This window comes from Mauremys mutica, chromosome 16 (assembly GCF_020497125.1).
Source record: "Mauremys mutica isolate MM-2020 ecotype Southern chromosome 16, ASM2049712v1, whole genome shotgun sequence".
In the NCBI taxonomy this organism is placed as follows: Eukaryota; Metazoa; Chordata; order Testudines; family Geoemydidae; genus Mauremys; species Mauremys mutica.
The window spans coordinates 15,968,746-15,987,912 of record NC_059087.1 but is presented as its reverse complement, the minus strand read 5'-3'; the positions used below and the strand labels follow the sequence as shown (position 1 = coordinate 15,987,912).

General features: G+C 42.9%; 1 protein-coding gene across 2 annotated transcripts in view; it reads right to left on the bottom strand.

The window, feature by feature from the left end:
• Positions 1-17,001, bottom strand: part of ANKLE2 (ankyrin repeat and LEM domain containing 2) — a 31,929-nt gene extending 14,928 nt beyond the window's left edge. Inside the window, exons 1-5 of one of the 2 annotated variants that reach the window (XM_044990109.1) lie at positions 16,979-17,001; positions 9,375-9,863; positions 7,336-7,530; positions 5,684-5,877; positions 26-214 (exon numbers count right to left, since the gene is read on the bottom strand). In XM_044990109.1, coding sequence (XP_044846044.1) covers positions 26-214; positions 5,684-5,877; positions 7,336-7,530; positions 9,375-9,852 — 1,056 coding nt within the window. In that variant the 5' untranslated portion in view covers positions 9,853-9,863; positions 16,979-17,001. Of the gene's footprint in view, positions 1-25; positions 215-5,683; positions 5,878-7,335; positions 7,531-9,374; positions 9,864-16,668; positions 16,911-16,978 lie in introns of those variants that run through there. The other variant, XM_044990108.1, reaches the window with a different exon arrangement.
• Positions 17,002-19,167: the final 2,166 nt, after the last annotated feature.

The following is a 19,167-nucleotide window of genomic DNA, read 5'->3' as shown; positions in this document are numbered from 1 at the left end:
GCCTTAGTAGATGTTTAACTCTCACCATTTTATCCGGCGTATTAAGGTAAAGGTCAACTATATATCTAATGCGCTCCTGCAACATTACTTCATCATCGTCTGGATACATGAGCCGCATAAATTCAGGATTTTCCAAAGTGTCTAATAGCAACTGGCTGATGCCAGCTTGATTCTCCTTGGCAGCAACATGCATGACATTATACCTACAACCTTCCTGAAAAGAGAAAACAAACATTAAGAACCATTTGAAATCTAAACAGCTTGCTTCCCTTGCTGCACTTAATTAATCTGATAGCAAAAACTAACTAGTCAGTCTTATTTTTAGATTTTTTGCTTTTTTAAGGAAATATTTTCATGTTAAAAAAAAAGTACAGTAAAAACCTCTTTTATCCAGCACTTCACCAACTGGCAAGCTCTATAACCAGCATTTCTGATCAGCACTGAAAGTCTGGTTTATAGTGGCGTTGGTGCAGAGCCAGCAGGGGGCTGGGGCATGAGAGGGGCTGCAGGGCGTGCTCTGGGAGGGAGTTTGGGCCTGGGAGGGGGCTTGGGGTGCAGGAGGGGCTTAGGGTGCTGGATGGGGGGGAGGGGCACTCACCTTGGGCGGGTCCCCATCCCTGCTGTTGCTGGTGGAGGCACGGCCAGGCGGCTCTGCAGGCATGCTGCCTCCATCCCCCCATCCGGAGCGCTGACTCTGTGGCTCCCAGCCCACTGGCCGCAGTTCCCAGACAATGCTATCTGCGGGGGGCGGTGCCTGCAGACAGAGGCAGCGAGCCTGCTTGCAGACTGAGCTGCCTGGCTGCGCCTCTGCCAGGAGCAGCAGGGATGGGGAGTCGCTCGCGTGGAACCGCCGGAGGTGAGTGCCCCCCCCATCCAGCACCCCAAGCCCCCTCCTACACCACAACCCCCTACCCCAAACCTGCTCCTGGACCCAAACTCCCACCCAGAGCCCGAGTCCCACAGACCCTCCCACACTCCTGCCTTGCACTCCAAACCCCTCCCTCTGAGTTAGATGGCATTTTTAATTTACCGGCACCCCCCATTCTCCCACCATGCCCGTTAAAAAAAAACTTTTACTGTAGTTTAAAAATTAGTATCAAAACGTTTTTAAGATGACAAAATCTTATCAAAATTGTGCAATATAAGTTACCCAAGTTATCCTTACAGCTGACAGTATTCTGGCCTTAAACCCACTGAATGCTTAGGACAGTCGTGAAAGGGGGCCAGTATACCTTCAAAAGGAGCATCAAAGTATCACCTGACATTCTGAACTTCATAATCACTTCAACAAGAGAAAATTAAATCCATACATTTAAAGTCCAGTTTGCTATACATACTACAGATTTTATTGTATACTGCATATAAAATTCACTCTGATAAAGTGTCAGTCTACTGGTAAATCTCCTCAGTTTTAAAGATTGTGGGTCTCGAGTACCATTTTGGCAATTTTTTTCAGAGAGGAAAACCGATAAGCAGTGCTTCGTCAAGACGCCACAAGGCCTGCTTAATGACCCAGCATTTGCCCTATGTTACAAACAGTTATTCAATGGGTTTCAAGCAATTCCAGCCTCTCTTAATACTACATGGTTGGTAAGAGCTCATCCTTATTGAATGATATGAAGCAAACCCCACCCTCAGAGACCGTGCTCAACTTCTGCACTCCAGCATTGTTGGAGTAGTTGTAAAACAAAATAGAACTGTAAACTTCTTATTTCAGGAAATAGTTAAGCAATCATCCAACATTTTAAAAAAATCCTGCAGGTTCATAATGCATGAAGGGAAAAAGTAGGAACAGAATACTTAGAAACCTGAGCATTCTCTAACTTTCCCTGTTTGCTTTCAATTAACATTAGATCCTGTTCTAAGAGAACTACTCTCTCGGCAATATTTCTAAGTGTTCATACAGGCTTGAATTCAACTCTGTTCCTAGGCAACAGCTTTCTGTCCATGTACATTAAAATTTAACTAGTATTATGAACTAACAGAACTTCTTGGCAAAAATAAAGAATATTTTAAAATCCTAAGTCTACTTTTTATATTAGGAAAAGTGTATATCTCATTTTATGTATTCTGGTAGCTGAATCAGACATTCTTTAAGAAAAGCCCATATCTACACACCCACTTACAGATAATGGCTTAAGAGTTTGGTTACTTATTAAAACACCAAGCAAGGATTTTAAACACACAGTTCTGATCTGAAAACAAAAGTAAATATGTATTAAGTACTGCAATACCTAACCCTTAGTTTCACCCTTATATCAAAAGAGCTGCCAAAGGTATTTTTAGTGTTGGTGCAGAGCTTTGGATCTGTGCACACCTTCACTACTACAGGTTCTTTATATTAACAACTAATTGTTTCCAGATTCAGTTTACTTTAGTTCAGGGTTGGGCAAACTATGGCCCACGGGCCGGATCAGGCCCCTCAGGGCTTTGGATACAGCCCCTGGGATTGTCTCTTGTGGCACTGTGGGCCCGGCACCGCTCTCAGAAGTGGCCCCCAGGCCGGGGGGGGGGGGGGCAGAGGGCTCCGCTGGCGTTGCCCTTGGCTCCAGGCACCGCCTCCTGCAGTTCCCATTGGCCGGGAATGGGGAACCGTGGCCAATGGAAGCTTTGGGGAAGGTACCTGGAGGCATGGAAAGGGCAGCACACACTGAGCCCTCCGCCCCCGCTCCCCCAGGGGCCGCAGTGCTTCCTGGAGTGGCGAGGGGTCAGGGCAGACAGCCAGGGAGCCTGCCCTGGCCCCGGTGTGCACTGCTGCCTCCCCAGAGCTCGAACCCCTCCTGCCCCCTGCCCCCCAACTCCCTGCCCTGAGCTCCCTGCCGCACTCCGCCTGCACCCCAACCCCTGCCGAGCCCCCTCCTGCAGTCCGCACCCCTGCCCTGAGCCCCCTTCTGCACTCCAACCCCCTTCCCTGAGCCCCCTCATATACCCCCCACCCCTCCTCTGCCCCAATCCCTTGCCTTGAGCCTCTTCTTGCACACCGCACCCCCTCCCATACCCCCCACTCCCTCCCATACCCCAACCCCCTGCCCTGCATACAATTTCCCCACCCAGATGTGGCCCTTAGCCCCAAAAGTTTGCCCACCCCTGCTTTAGTTTCTCTCTCCCTATCTTGGGGTTCATTTCATAGTCTCATTGTGTTCCACTGGCTCTCCCTTTCTAGTGTAGATGTACATAGCTTCAGACAACTTCTCTGTATCTTGTGTCCAAATAGCACTTCATTCAGTCCCCAACAGCAGGCATCATCCACTTTTGCATCAATAGATAGATAGAAGCATAAGGCTGCCAAAGCCTACGCTGATATCAGCTGCACCAAGGCCTCAGGCACAGACTATGTCAATAATACTGGTGTTCAATGCTTTGACTCATTTGCCCTCTGGCAGCCTGGACAGAGACCTTGACATTCATTTGCTTTGAACTCCCATGGTCAACACCGCAACACTACTTCACTGTACTAAAGTGGATGGAAAAAACTCATGATGAAAGAAGCAATCTGGTTAAACAAAGACAGCAGGTCTATCAATATTTCCTTCTGCTCTGGAAATGAACACACCAGTCACAACAGAACTGGGATAACGGGATGCCTTCTCTGATTGCTTTCAGCATCTAGGGCAGAACATGCTGCACAGTAGGTATCAAATAGGTTCTTCTTGATGTGGATCAAACTTATTTCTTCAGCAGAGGCAATGACTCACTTGAGTCAATGTCAACCAGACTGGCAAGTCCAGAGTAGCAGGGAAGTCAACACCAAACTCAGCAGCACATCAAAACACCAAGAATGACACAGCCTCAACCTGTTCTGGTGACTGTGATTCATCATGTCTAGCTGGGTGCCTATAGTTTGTTCAGGGACAACATAAGCCCTATTCCATTGGAATGATGCCAAACACTGCCCAAACCTGGAAGCCCAGCTGTGACTCTTCACTAGGTCATTCAAGGCAACAGCTAAGAATACAATTTAGTCACAGAGGTCATGGATTCCATGACTGTACCAGACCTCTGTGACTCAGCTGTGCATCTCCAACCTGTGGCTTCAGCCAAAGCCGGGGCTGTATACCTCCTTGCAGCTGCAGCAGAAGCCAGGGCTGTATGCTCCCCCCTCTCCTCATGGCTTCAGCAGGGGCCGGAGCCGTGGCTGTGCCCCCCCATCCATCCTTTGCTGCTGCAGCCAGAGCTGGGCGCCCCCCACCTCCCCCCATGGCAGCAGCGGAGGTTGGAGATGGGGCTGTGAACCCACCCATGGTGGTATAGCTGGGGCTGTCATTTTTCCCCCCACGGGGCTCTAGCTATCATTCCCCCTTCCACCTCCCACAGCCCTCACTCCCTGTTATTTTTAGTAGGTCAGACTGGTTACAGCTCCTGTGAATTTTTGTTTATTGCTCGCAACTTGTGACTTTACTGAAAATAACCACGACAAAATCTTAATCTTAGCAATATGCTACAAATTCATCCTGACTTGCTGGACTTACAGAAGAATCAGGATTCAGCCAGCAGGATCTTCAAGAGCTTTCTACAGATAAGACTGCTCATGGTGACATACATGAAAAAAATCTAACAGCCACACCAGTTACAGAATCAGAAATATAGGGCTGAAAGGGAACTTGAGAGGCCATCAGGTTCAGCCTAGTGCGAGAGCCCTGACCTAGTGACTTTCAACTGATCTGCCTCTCATCTCCTCCTGAACCTCAGAACAAATGTATATATTCTTGACTTATAGCACAACACTTCCTCCTTTTTCTCCCCACCTGTCCTTCCTGAAAAAACTACATCCCTCCATATCAATATTCCAGTAATGAGATTTATCCCAAGTATCTGCAATGCCAACTAAGTGATAATTTAGGTTTTGTAGGAATACTTCCAGTTCTTCCTGTTTATTCCCCATACTCCTCACATTTGTGCATAGACATTTAAGATGTTGAGCAGATTCCCCCACTGATTTCACTCTTGTTGCTCTGGTGATCCTACTGTAATTTTCCATGTCCCCACAACATCTAGCTCCCTGTTAAGGTTGCCTCCTTCCTGCCCTTACGGTCTTTTTTTACAAGGCAGAGAACAGAAATGCCTATCAGAGAGAGTCTGCATCTGACAGCATTCAAGATTTCTTGAAACCCTGGATGATTCCACATTCTGAAAAAGGAGGAAGAAAAGCTGTTGATGCAAAGCCCACTGCATCATTTGGCAGACTAAAATCAAGAGTTCATACAAGCTCCAAAAGGAGAAAGAGCACAGAGTTTTAAATTGAGAGCATTCAACAATGAAACTGACCAGTACCGGAACTGGAGCAAAGATGCCAAGCCAATGGGAGCTAAAAATTCATGAAACTATGAGGTGATGGCCACAGACTAGTCTGACAAAGAAAAAGAAAATCAACACAGACTACAAAAACCAGTAAGGTTGAAAAATTCCATACTGTTAACAAAAACAGATAAATTGCAAATTAGAATGAGCTAAATGAAGCCTCAAATTAGACTAGATGCTGCACAGCAGAAGCGGCGAGTTGCAGCTACCTAGCTTCACTGACCACAGAACTAGATGGTTGAGTCCTGCTCTCAGCTGGACACAAGGGCAGGGACACAAGAGTCTGGCTCTTAGTTAACTGCTTCTATGAAAAATACTTGGTTTTGAGGCTGGGAGGAGGGGAAAGGAAGGATTTTTCTGATTCTACTTTGGAAAACATTCTTACTTGTACAATTGTTGGGTTGTCTCCAGATCCAATCAGATAGCGTGGGTTACTCCAGATAAGTTCTGAAAATGTTGCTTCATCTCCTTTCTCTACAGCTTTCCGAAGTTTGGCAGTAAGGTCCTGCGTACGAGGACTTTTATAACTGTTGGCTCTTTCTTTATTAATTGTTTCTGTCTCAGGGGAGCATAAGCCATCTAATAAAACAAAAAAGTTTTATATTATTCTTGATGCATTTTCTCCAAAATAGGTTATTTTCATATCCTCTGCCACGGAAATATGCTTTTAATTTCAAATTTTTAGAGTAAGACCACAAATGTTTATTCATTAAATACTAGCAGTTTGTAACAGGGAAACAATTATAATTTCCTTTTGCTATAACGTAGTATACACATAGACTTTCAAGGCTTTGATTTTAACTGGTGAAACTGATCATTGCCAGTTTGTTTCCATCCAAAAGAAAAAATAATTTTACGAAAATCAAAATTGACAAAGAACATTAAAAATATATGTTGAACTTGTAAATGATTTGCTCTTTTGCTGTCAATTCTATCAATTAAGAATATTGTGAAATATGATCAAATTTAATGATTTTATTTCTGAACCTGTTAGGAATCTGTCAACTCAGTAAGGTTTGAATGTACAATTACTGTGATTTTTAAAATATCTTCCCAATTAAAAAATGTAAAATGATTAGAAAGAATATTGGTTGAAAAAATCAATTAAAAAAATAAAATCCTACCACACCTGTCCATACAGCAATAGGCAACATGTATATGGGCTGTGTAAAATATATTTTATGTTAGCTTTAGTAAAACAATGCACAATAAGTTTGCTTCATAATCCATGTAGCTATTGGCATGACTGAACTCAACTCTGAATAAGACCAATTTATTTTATGGTAATTGGACTGAAAACAACTGAAGACAATGGAAGGAAATCTTGCCAAGATCTTTTGCATTTGTACAGCACCTAGTACAACAAGTCCTGGTCAATGACAAGGGCTTGGAAACACTACAATAATACAAATATCCTTTTCTCTTAGTCTTAAATCAAGAAGCAGCCAACTTCAATAGATCCCACAACTCCAGCCTGATTCCATGCTCATTCTTTAGGACACAGTAATGGTACAGTTGCCAATATACCAAAAACATACTTTATTTTGTTTCTGAACATAATTCTTGGTCTTTTGAATTTCTAGGAAACAGTTACCTATCACTATGCAGGAGACTTCAGAATTCTCCCTTCTCCGGCTGACAGAGTAGCGTTTTAACTGAGGTAAAGCTCAGAGTCAAATAGAAGGAATAGAGATAGGATTTCTGTTGCATATTTCTAGCCTTTTCTCATATTTATGGACAAATTAAACATGGGCTGTCATTTCTCTATACACAATGATAGCAGTCCCATTTGGACTAAATTAAGATCCGCAATTCTGGATTAAGATCTCCTTTACCTTAAAGAAAAGCTTGAACGCAATTTTAATTTAAGATTCCAAGAGATTCCAAACCTTTACACTGCACTCTGCATTTGTGAAGGACTCATCTGCTATCATATTGATTAGCAAGTTTTGTGATTTCAAAACTCTCTCACCTCCCAAAAAGTTGTTATATGATGACGCATGAATTTAGTCTATACAGACATATGCTTTTACTCACCTCTGTTAAATAATGGTCCTATTTTCACTGGAGATAAAGATAAGGATGACTTGCTTGGCGATGGGAAGTAATCACATATTCCTTTTGCAAATTTCTCAGCATCTTCTCTGTTGGAGAAAGCTTTAAATCGGGAGCCCTTAATCATCTTAACAGCTTGCAGAGCTTCCTTTTTATCATCATAAACATGCACTTTCTCTAGAATAGAAACAGTAGAACCAAAATTAAGTTCTCTCCAGAACACCACACTTCAAAGTCAAATTTAATCACGGAAATCAGATTACAAAGTTTTCAAACTGGCCTTCAAGCTTTGCTCCCAACTTGTGTTTACCTACCAAACATGGTATGCTAGATCCAGTCTGTAATAAAGAACATTCCTGCTAATGCTGCAAGTGACCTTTATAAATTTTACCTCTAAAACTAGGTAGACAGAATTTCATCACTTCCAACCAGTGCCAGATTGGATGGAACAGAGTATGTGGTGTCACTGCAATGTTTTCAGGAACTTTTGCTAGAGGGAGAGATGCAATGGTATTAATAGCACAAGAGCATCAATCTCTCTTAAAAAAGATGACTTACCATCTTCACCAAGTGAGATATAAAATGTCTCAAATCAAGACCGAAAGCTAACATATTAATAGTCATGAATTCTTTTCAATAGTCTTTTGTATAGGAAGATCTACTATAAAAGTGACTGTCATAATTTGAAGACTTCCCAACACAAGAACCTTCCATTGTGTCCAAAGCTTTTTATTAAGTAATATTCTATTCTGTTGGACACTGGATTTATCATAAAGAGCAGGACATTCTTGAGGAGGAATAAATTACCACTGCTTCAGAGCGTAAGAGCCCCTATCTTCTTTCAGAAGATATTCTGAATTGTTTTCTTGACATCTTAGAATTGAGAAATTTGGTAATATCTTATTTTAGGCTGCATCAAATGAGTAAATAAGAAAGAATTATATGATCTAGACCTTGGAATATCACATGGCTATGAGATGTGAAGGAATATATAGAACTTGGTAATAAAAACTACTGATGCCATCAGTTCAAACATACATAAAAAAGCGTTGACTGCTTTTTCTGATTGCTTTTTTTTTTATTCTTGTTGAAAGGTGGTGTAAAAGTGAGAGAAGATGAGGAGAGAAATTATTTTTCTTTCGCCTGAGTGACATCTAGTAAGAGTACTCATGAATGCCAGCTGTTATGGTAGAATAAGTGGAATGACTTATAACTGGAATGATATACACTGGAAGTGATGCTTACTGTTTTTTCCTATCACTTCTAGACAAAACCTTCAAACAAGCAAACAGTGTAAACCCTCCAAAATAATGGCAAACTGCCATTAACAAAAATTATGAACTCATACACAGATTCCAATCTAATTAAAAATAGACAAGAATTTATAAGTAGGGGTCCAGCGTAAATAATTAAAATGTCCCCAATCTATGACTGTTTAAAAAATGAAAACAACATTTACTAACATTATCTGTAAAATTAATTTTATCCTTGAAGTTGAGTAAGTTTACTTGTAAAATTAATTCCATACTAACTCCGTGAAATTCAATACTTTGCCATTTACAGTTGTGAATTTTCTTTTACAAAAAATAATCATGATTTACACAGGGCCCTGTTTATAAATTCTTAACACTGAAAATGAACTAACTGGTGAATACATCTAATTTAAAACAATATGTGAAGACCGTGGGACAATTCTTGTTTCACAGACCAGAGGAAGCTGCAAAATAACTTACAATATGTTCATTGGGGAAAATGAATGTGTTAATCAATGCTATAAAGTACCATATAAATTATTTATATTGCATTATTTGACAAAATATGCAGAAGTCTAAAATACTGTGCACAGAATTTTTAATTTTTTGATGCTGAATTCCCCCCAGGAGTAATAACACTATATACCTAAAAAAGGAATACACCAACTGGAAAATGTTATTTTCTTTTGTAATATGTAATGTAAAAGGCATATGCTATCTCTGACCTTCAAAAACAGTCAAACATATGAAACTGTAAATGTAAATTACCATTTCTTGCCAATATGTCATCATAAACGGGACATACGCCATAGTATAGAGGAGGATCTCTAGATGGTGTCTGAACATTTATTTGTGAATCAACATCTACTGCTCCACAGACTGATGCAGAACAGGTCTTGTGCATTACAGCTTCCTCTTCTGGGGGATTCAGGCCCATACTGTACCCAAAGTCTCCCTCTTCAGAGATGTTTATATGACTCTTGTGGTTCACTGCGGTAGATTTCAAAGCTCTTTGTATTTCTGACTGACTACTATCAAATGCAGTGTTTTCAGAAGATTTCTTTGCAACAGTGGATGCATTAATCTCCAAGTCTCCCTCTTGTTCCAACAAAAACTGAGCCAATTTTTTTTCAAAAATAAACCTGGTGGTTGAGGTAATAGGTCCACACTTCAGTCCAGCTTTCACAATTTCTTCTCTAAGATCATCAGGTGTTAGCTGCTTCAGTCGAGACAATATAGTATCCATTGTTATTTCCCCTGGAAAAAATGCAAAGTGACATCAACTGTAGCTACAAACACTCTGCTCTTTTCTGACTACTGAAATATTTTATTAAATGCAGGGGAAAGTGTGACATAACTAAAATAAGTTATCTGCTCATGAAGGTGAGAACTATGTAGGTTGCACAAAGACAGTATAAGATTTATCCAGTCAACACAGTAAAAAAAATGTTTTTGAAACTAAAATGGCTCTTCTCTCCCTGTTCTTAGGGCAAACAACTGGAAGTGTGACTGGTCACCTTGCCAAATTTCCATCTCCACCACTGACACGTCATTTTGCCTCTGACGCGTTCACCCCAAAGTTATGGGGGCAGCACAGGAATTCTCTTACTACAGGCATAGCCTCCACTGTGACACACTGCCTGTTATCCTGCATGGTTCTCTGCCGCTAATACCCCTGCACCCAGCTTCTGCATTCAGTCAGGAAGCAGGTGCTGCAAGCAAATATGATCTCAGTGTAAACTATTACATTTCTTATCATAAAAACCCACACATGGGACTTTACTCTGAAGACCATAATTAAACTTAAGATGTGTGATTACAGTTTGTAGAGGCTAAGTGTTTGCAGGGGATAGCTCAGAGGTTTGAGCACTAGCCTACTAAACCCAGGGTTGTGAGTTCAATCCTTGAGGGGACCATTTATGGAACTGGGGTAAAAAACTGTCTGGGGATTGGTCCTGCCTTTAGTCTTCAAATCCACTTTTTATCCACCCAGTTTGCCAAAACTTTCCATTTTCTGCAACAGCTATACATATAAATTAATTTCAGAAAGATTCTCTATTATGTTAAGCCAACTATATTTCCCAGACATGCAGCATTTAAAATATTTTAATCTTAATCCTTTGTAACAAACAAAATCTTCCATGCAGGAAGGTTGATAGCCTATTTTCAGAAATCTCTCTCCAAAACAACACTGGTGAAAGGATGCAACAGTTTGGAGAATACATTTGTCAGTTTATTATTGCCTTTGTGTTTTATGAACAGCATTTATGACTGTAGCCTTCAGGATAGGTTAGAACCTCCATTTTGTAGCAGGAACAAGCTATGTATGGAAAACTGACACTTTTATTACATCAACATTCAAAAGTTCTATCCCGGTAAACCAATAGAGGTGGAGTGCTCTGCAGGTTGAATTCTTTTAGATCAACTATTTATTGTGTGCGCGCACAAGGTAGGAAGTGCTTTTATGGTTAAGTCTAGGGTAAAACTAGAGTCCTAGAGTAAAAACTACAAAACTAATACAAATTAAGGAGAAACTCATTTTTCTTTCCCCATTTTCATTGGTAAAACTATAAAGTGCAAGGATAAAATATGCATGGAAACTTACTCACTGATATTTTTATTTGAAATGATTTAACTAACAGAAGGTTCCAAGTTAAGGAGTTAAAAGCCTGGCTATTTTAGAAGAAATAATTGCAGTTTATTCTTGTAAGTATAAATAAAGTTAAATAGAAAACAAGTCAAAAATTGCAATCATGTCTACATTAAGGCTATGGCTACACTTGCACTTCAAAGCGCTGCCACGGCAGCACTTTGAAGTGCTAAGTGTAGTCAAAGTGCCAGCGCTGGGAGAGAGCTCTCCCAGCGCTGTCCATACTCCACCTCCCTGTGGGGAATAACGTACAGCGCTGGGAGCCGCGCTCCCAGCGCTGGGGCTTTGACCACACTGGCGCTTTGCAGTGCCGCAATTTGCAGCGCTGGAGAGGGTGTGTTTTCACACCCTGCTGCAGTGCTGCAAATTTGCAAGTGTAGCCATGGCCTAAGAATTGTTGGTTTTAGCACTGGGAAAAATTACAGATGGATTTTAAATACTAAGCTTCAGCTAAAAAGAATTTTCAAATGTTATAAAAATTCTGCCCTTCTAACCCATTTACCTAGCTAAAAATCATCACAGAAAAAAAAAATAGGGTGCTATTTGCATGAAGCTAAATATTGCAACATTCTAGAGCTCATGGGCTGACATTATTCACGACATATTTTGTATATCTTTATTTCCGGACTAATAAAGACTTCACCTCCCAGAACGCACCCTATTCACAAGATGCAGAATGATTCTGTATGATGCACTCCACTAAATACCATACCATTTTAGAACAGAGGAACAAGTACTATGAATTTCACTTCAAAAAGTGAATTTGAAACCAGTGTTTTGTTAAACAGAATAAAAATGTTTTCGTGAAACCCCTTTTAAAAGTTAAATGGTTAGAATATTCTACACTTACGTAACATTTTCCAGTCAAGAATTTTACATACTATTGCTGCTTTACAAACTAACAAATTTAACTATGACACTGAGGTACAGGAGTTTTACTCCTATTTTAGAGAAGAAAACAGTCTTCGAGCGCTCAGATTGTTGATTCTTGAGTTCTGGAGGGCCTTCTATTAAGGCACTGAGCACCCCTACTTCCCATACACTTCAACAGGATTCTCACATCAGCAAGCCTTGTGTGACCTTGGGCAAGTCTCTTAAGTCTGCAGCAGAGCTGAAAATAAAAATCGTATCTCCTCATTCCTGATACTGAGTCTTAATTCCAAGAACATTCTTCCTCACCAAAACTTGTTCACAATATGAATTAAAAAAAGTTATAAAACTCAGCTGTGATATGAGCTGGAGCCACATTAAAACCTGCTATACTATTAAGTTTTATTTCCTATGAATTGTCAGTGAAGATGAAAAATGCAATCAAGCTGAGAAATAAGCAAAACTAAGAAAGAAAATATTACAGACTTATGGATAATGAATGTATTGATAATACTTTTGAGGGCTATGTATTAGAAATTTAATGCCAGGAAGAGACTCAATTAATTAGCACACTTCTTTCTATTTCTAAACCCCAGAACCAGTACAGCCTTCCTGAAATGCTACCTAAGACCAGAATCCTTTTCTCTCTCATAGAATTATAGTAGAAACATATATAAACAGGCAAACATTCTACATTTGCTGCCGGCTGGTGATTCAGTAAGTTAAAATTAATTATAGTAAAAGCAAAAGCACTTCAATCTGTGGTAGTGTGAAATGGGCAGGTATAATAAATAATATTAGGCTATGTCTACACTACAGATCTTACAGTGGCACAGCTGCAAGGTCTCCTGTGTAGCCACTCTATGCTGATGGGAGACAGCTCTCCCGTCAGCATAATTAAACCACCCCCAAGGAGTGGCAGTAGCTATGTCAGCAAGAGAGCATCTCCTGCTGACATGGTGCTTTTGTCAGTGAAATTTATGTTGGTATGGGGTGGTGTTTTTTTTTCCCCCACACCCCTGACTGACAAGTTTCACCGACAAAATTGCTAGTGTAGACACAACCTTAGTTTCAAGACCTTGTTACTAACCTGAAAAGAGCTTTTGACATGGATTACCGTAGAGAAAGAGCAGCAATCTGGTAAAGAAACACGGTAGCCATTCTGGTATGAAAGATTTTTAATTTCAATTTTTTTTTTTAAACATTTATTGCTTCCCATGGGTTACTGAATTTGTCTGTCTTCATAAAACCATTTGTTTCCATATTCAGGAAGTAGAAATCTAATTCCGAAGGCAGCCTAAGTAATATGGCTATGATATGTTAAAGCAGCACAGATTAAAGGTTTGACAATTTATGTAAACTCAGTGGTAAAAATAAATTTTGCTTTTCAATTTACACCATGTTCCTGGTGGGATTTTCAAGTGATACTGAAGTTTAATTTGGTATAACCACTTTTCTCACATGTAATTACCCTTTCAGTTATATAACCTAGCAGTTACTCAAAATTTATCATGATAGTGACAACATTGATACAGGGAAAACCACAAAAATGTTTCCCAAATGAAAAATATATCCATGGGTTTAATGATTTAAACTTTTAATCCCAAGAAATCGTGCTTAAAATTTATTCTTTGACAACCTGACACATTTGGGTATTAAATGAGAAAATCTATCCTTAATTCATATGCTTTTAATTTTTATCTTACAAAAAATATTTTCAACTTCAAATATGGAATGATCTGAAGTGTAGACAGCACTACAATAATTATCTTTTCTAGCTTAATGTGTAGGGTCCTGCCAGTTATTTTAAGCAGACTTTACAAAATGAGGCTCAACACTTAAGTGTTAACAGCTGTATGAAACGGACTTTCCCTCCCCAAATACTAGGGGAAATCTCAAAAGTAGTGTTTCCTCTTTCCTTCTTACAATAGTATGAAACAACAAAAGAGCAAATGATTCACCCAATATAGGGTCAATCTGACATAAGCAAACCATGGCCTAAAACATTATCCCCTTTTCAAAGACAATAAAACTACTAACATGAGTGATAAAGCAATTTACATTCCCAGGATACTCCTACCTTTATTGCCATTTCACTAGGTGCTACATACATTCCTTAATAAAATTTACAACTTCAAGCAGAACACACAAAACATACACGAACTTGCAGTTCTCTCATTCAAAACTGATTTTTAAGTTCTTGGAGTTTGAAGAAAAATTGCGACAAGTACACCGCTACCTCGATATAACACGAATTTGGATATAACATGGTAAAGCAGTGCTCTGGGGGATGAGGGGGAGCTGTGCACTCTGGTGGATCAAATCAAGTTCAATATGACATGGTTTCACCTATAACGCGGTAAGATTTTTTGGCTCCCGAGGCCAGCGTTATATCGAGGTAGCGGTGTATTTCAATGAGATAATATCATTATCTTTGAAAACTCATGGCGATTGGGGGAGGTCCCAGATGACTGGAAAAAGGCTAATGTAGTGCCCATCTTTACAAAAGGGAAGGAGGAGGATCCGGGGAATCTACAGGCCAGTCAGCCTCACCTCAGTCCCCGGAAAAATCACAGAGCAGGTCCTCAAGGAATCAATTCTGATGCACTTAGAGGAAAGTGATCAGGAATAGTGAGCATGGATTCACCAAGGGCAAGTCATGCCTGACTAACCTAACTGCCTTCCTTCTATGACGAGATAACTGGCTCTGTGGATGAGGGGAAAGCAGTGGATGTGTTATTCCTTTACTTTAGCAAAGCTTTTCATACGGTCTCCCACAGTATTCATGATGGCAAGTTAAAGAAGTATGGACTGGATGAATGGACTATAAGGTGGATAGAAAGCTGACTACATCATCGGGCTCAATGGGTAGTGATCAATGGCTCCATGTCTGGTTGGCAGCCAGTATCAAGCGGGGTGCTCCAAGGGTCGGGTTTGTTCAATATCTTCATTAATGATCTGGAGGATGGCGTGGACTGCACCCTCAGCAAGTTTGCAGATGACACTAAACTGGGAGTGGTAGATATGCTGGAGGGTAGGGATAGGATACAGAGAGACCTAGACAAATTAGAGGATTGGGCCAAAAGAGATCTGATGAGGTTCAACAAGGACAAGTGCAGAGTCCTGCACTTAGGATGGAAGAATCCCATGCACTGCTACAGACTAGGGACCAAATGGCTAGGCAGCAGTTCTGCAGAAAAGGACCTAGGGGTTACTGTGTGGAGATGAGCACACTACCAGAAGGATGTGGAAAAATTAGAAAGAGTCCAACGGAGGGCAACAAAAATGATTAAGGGGCTGGAGCACATAACTTATGAGGAGAGGCTGAGGGAACTGGGATTGTTTAGTCTGCAGAAGAGAAGAATATGGGGGGATTTGATATCTGCTTTCAGCTACCTGAAAGGGGGTTCCAAAGAGGATGGATCTAGACTGTTCTCATTAGTAACAGATGACAGAACAAGGAGTCTCAAGTTGCAGTGGGGGAGGTTTAACTTTGATATTAGGAAAAACTTTTTCACTAGGAGGGTGGTGAAGCACTGGAACAGATTACCTAGGGAGGTGGTGGACTCTTCTTCCTTGGACGTTTTTGAGATCAGGCTTGACAAAGCCCTGGCTGGGATGATTTAGTTGGGGATTGGTCCTGCTTTGAGCAGGGGGTTGGACTAGATGACCTCCTGAGGTCCCTTCTAACCCTGATATTTTATGATTCATTTAATTCCTCCCTCCTTAAAACTCAGCCCTGTCTTTAGCTAGGAATCAGGTGAAGTAGTAGCCAAGATTTGTGTGCAACAGAAGAATAATGTGTATGACTGGGGACTCTGTTTTGGCTATTTCTAAAGTGCCTACTATTATGGCATCTAAGAGTCTTACACCCACATGCGTGGTAAAAATATACTAGAAAATGTGTCTGGGATAAGATGTCGGGAAGAGGGAGCCTAGAAGAAAAAAGGAGGGATGATTATTAGGGTGACATTAATGACACACTATTGAGAAAACAGTGGGCAGACAACGTGCGAGAAGAGGGAGAGGCTCTGGAGATTAGAGAGGAAAAACAGGGAAGGGACATTTTAGAAAGAGAGTGTGGTGCACCTCGGTGTGGTGCAGATAACATGGGATGGGGAGTTGGAGACACAAGCAGTAATGCTGCCTGCAGGCAAGTCTTGCCAGGGGCATCTGGAGGGAACACGGGCTGGGGAAGGAGGTGTGGGGCAGGCCAGCCCCACGACAAAGAGCAAGGGCGCGGCAGGCTCGGCGAGAAGAGAAGAGAAGCGACGAAGCAGCTGCAGGCACAGACGGCACGACTCTCTCAGGGGAGTCGGCTCCTGCAGGGGTCGGGGAGGCGCTCGGTGGGCAGGCCGCAGCCTGGGGGCTCTGCGAGTGGGACTGACTCCCCGGGGAAGAAAGGGCCCACGAAGAGCCAGGGAGAAGCCCCTGGAGGCCCCGAGATCTGCGGGGGCCACAGGGGCGGTTACCCCAGGCTGCTTCCCTGTCAGAGCCCGACCGTTCATCCCTCCCGCTCCCGGCTTCCCCGGAGTCTCTCACCTGGGCGGCTCCCACTGCAGCGCCGGCTCCCCCCGGGCAGCGGGGGTTGCGAGGGGAGCGGCCCCCGAGCCCTCCGGCCGCCCGGCCTCCTGTCCAGCAAGCGGAGCAGCCAGCCTACCACGCCGATCACCGCGCAGGCGGCCAGCAGCTCCCAGCCCGGCCAGCGGCCCCAGCCGGCCCCCCACAGGGAACCCCAGCCCGGCCCGGCCCACCGCTCCATTCCCGTCCCAAGCCCAGGCCAAGCTCCGCGCACCCGCCTCACGCCCAGATCCCAGACACTCCCTTAACAAACGCCTTTTAGGGACGGTACCTCAGGCAGCCTCCCGGCTTCCGTCTCCTCCTCCTCCTCCCCCCGCTGCCCCCCCTCGCGGGCACCGCTCTCGCGCCCGCGTGCGCCAGACCCCAGCGGGCCTTACAAGGACCCCACTCTCCCCGCCACCCGCGCGGGATTAGGTCTGTCTCCGCCACTGCCTGAGAGAAAAACAGATCACGGAGCTGCCTGCTAGATAATCAGCCCCCCCCCTTACACCGCCTGAGTCCTGTCCCAGGGCTTGATGGGAAAGCAGAGCGCACAACAATCAGCTGTTCACGCTACTGCCTGACGGGAATTTAACAGCCGCTCTGCCTCTAGTGCCCAGCCCGTGACTGGGCCGACAGGGGCTGCGCCTTCCGCGCGGTGTCTGACGGGGAAGCGGCGACTGCACGCGCAGGGGCCGCGCCGCGCCGCGGGGTTTTTGCCTTTCCCCTACCCGCCTCCTGAAGTCATGAGAGCCCCGCGCCCGCTGAGGCAAAGCCCTGGGGCTGCTGCACGGGCAGGAGCCTCCCGCGGGGGCTGCAGGGGCTGGAGAGTGGAGCAGAGAGCGAGGGCTGGAGCTGACCAATGGTCCATCCCGCCCTGCCCGCCACGTGCCAGAGGCTTCCGAGGAAGGAACAGAACTGGGCAATTTCTCAAGCGATCCGTCGCCCTTGGCAGTCAGGGGCTTAAGGACACCCAGCTCATGGAGCTGTATCCCTGCCCATCTTGGCTAACAGCTATTGATAGACCTGTCTAATTCCTTTTTGAACCCCGTTACCCTTTTGGCCTTCACACATCCCATGGCAACAAGTTCCGCAGGTTGACTGCGTGTTGTGAAGTATTTCCTTCTGTTTGTTTTAAACCGACTGCCTAGTTCACGGGGTGGCGCCTGGTTCTTGTGTTATGTGAAGGAGTAAACACCTCCTTATTCACTTTCTCTGCATAATTCATGATTTTATAGACCTCTATCATATTCCCCCTTAGTCATCTCTTTTCTAAGGTGAACAGTCCTGGTCTTTTTAATGTGTGTGGAAGCTGTTCCATATCCCTAATATTTTGTTGCCCTTTTCCAGTTATATCTTTTTTGAGATGGGGTGTCCAGAACTGCATATAATATTCAAGGTGTGGACATACTATGTATTTATATTAGACTCACCCTTTCCCTTGCCTAAGTTGTGCCCCATTGCCTCCCCCTAGCTCTCCCTCCCCCAAAACAGTAGGTTGAGTTGTAGGGGACAAAATAGAGGGGTTTCCTGTCAAATGTGAGTTGATTTGGACAAGTGTTTCCTGGATTGTGTAGGATACAGTGATGCCTGGAGCGGCCCTCCTGGAATTTGTTTTGTACACTGTAGCATGGCTGTATCACACTTTGTTATTGTTCTAATACTGATACTTTCACTAATTTAAGAACGTTCTGTTAAAATCTTCTGAATTTTTTTCCAAATTTTTTTTTGGTCATTCTGAAGATTTGTTACTCACTCAGTTAACAAAATTTGGTCCTTGTGGAAGTGTGTAGTCCAGCCCTTGATAATGTTCAGCTAAGGCTACCATGAGTCACTGCCACATTAGCAGCTAGATCCCAAAGAACTTGGGATTCAGTAACACCATAGGTGCTGTGGATGCTGCAGCACCCCCTGGCTTGAAGTGGTTTCCATTATGGACAGGGTTTACAGTTTGGTTCAATGGCTCTCAGCACCCACAGTATAAAATGTCTTCCAGCATCCATGAGTAACACCACAAAAAGGTTATGCAGATAAACAGTTCAACTTTATTTTTAAAAATAGTCCAAAGAAACAGCACTAATCTTGACTCAGACATTTAAAAACAAGCAGATGGGTGCAGAAGCCCTGTATTTCAGCAAAATTATTACTTTTATGAAAAAGTATTCCCTTATCCAGTTACATTTACAGTATATTCAGAATCTGATTCCCAGCCCTTCTGTAATCCTCCAGGTGCACAGGTTATATTTAGAACCAGACAGGTCTGGTTTCAGAAAATACTGCTGTGCGTGTCCCCTGGGGCATAGGTACCTTTTTCAACTGGCCACTGCTCTCTCACTAGTTTTAGAAGCCCTACTCTGCTTCAGAGATTGTTTCAGTGCCAACAACATACTTAAGCTACATAAAACAGAAAATGTAAACAATCTGTGCCCAAAAAGAGCTTACTCTCAAAAACAGGCACAAGACTGGATACTGTATGAAACC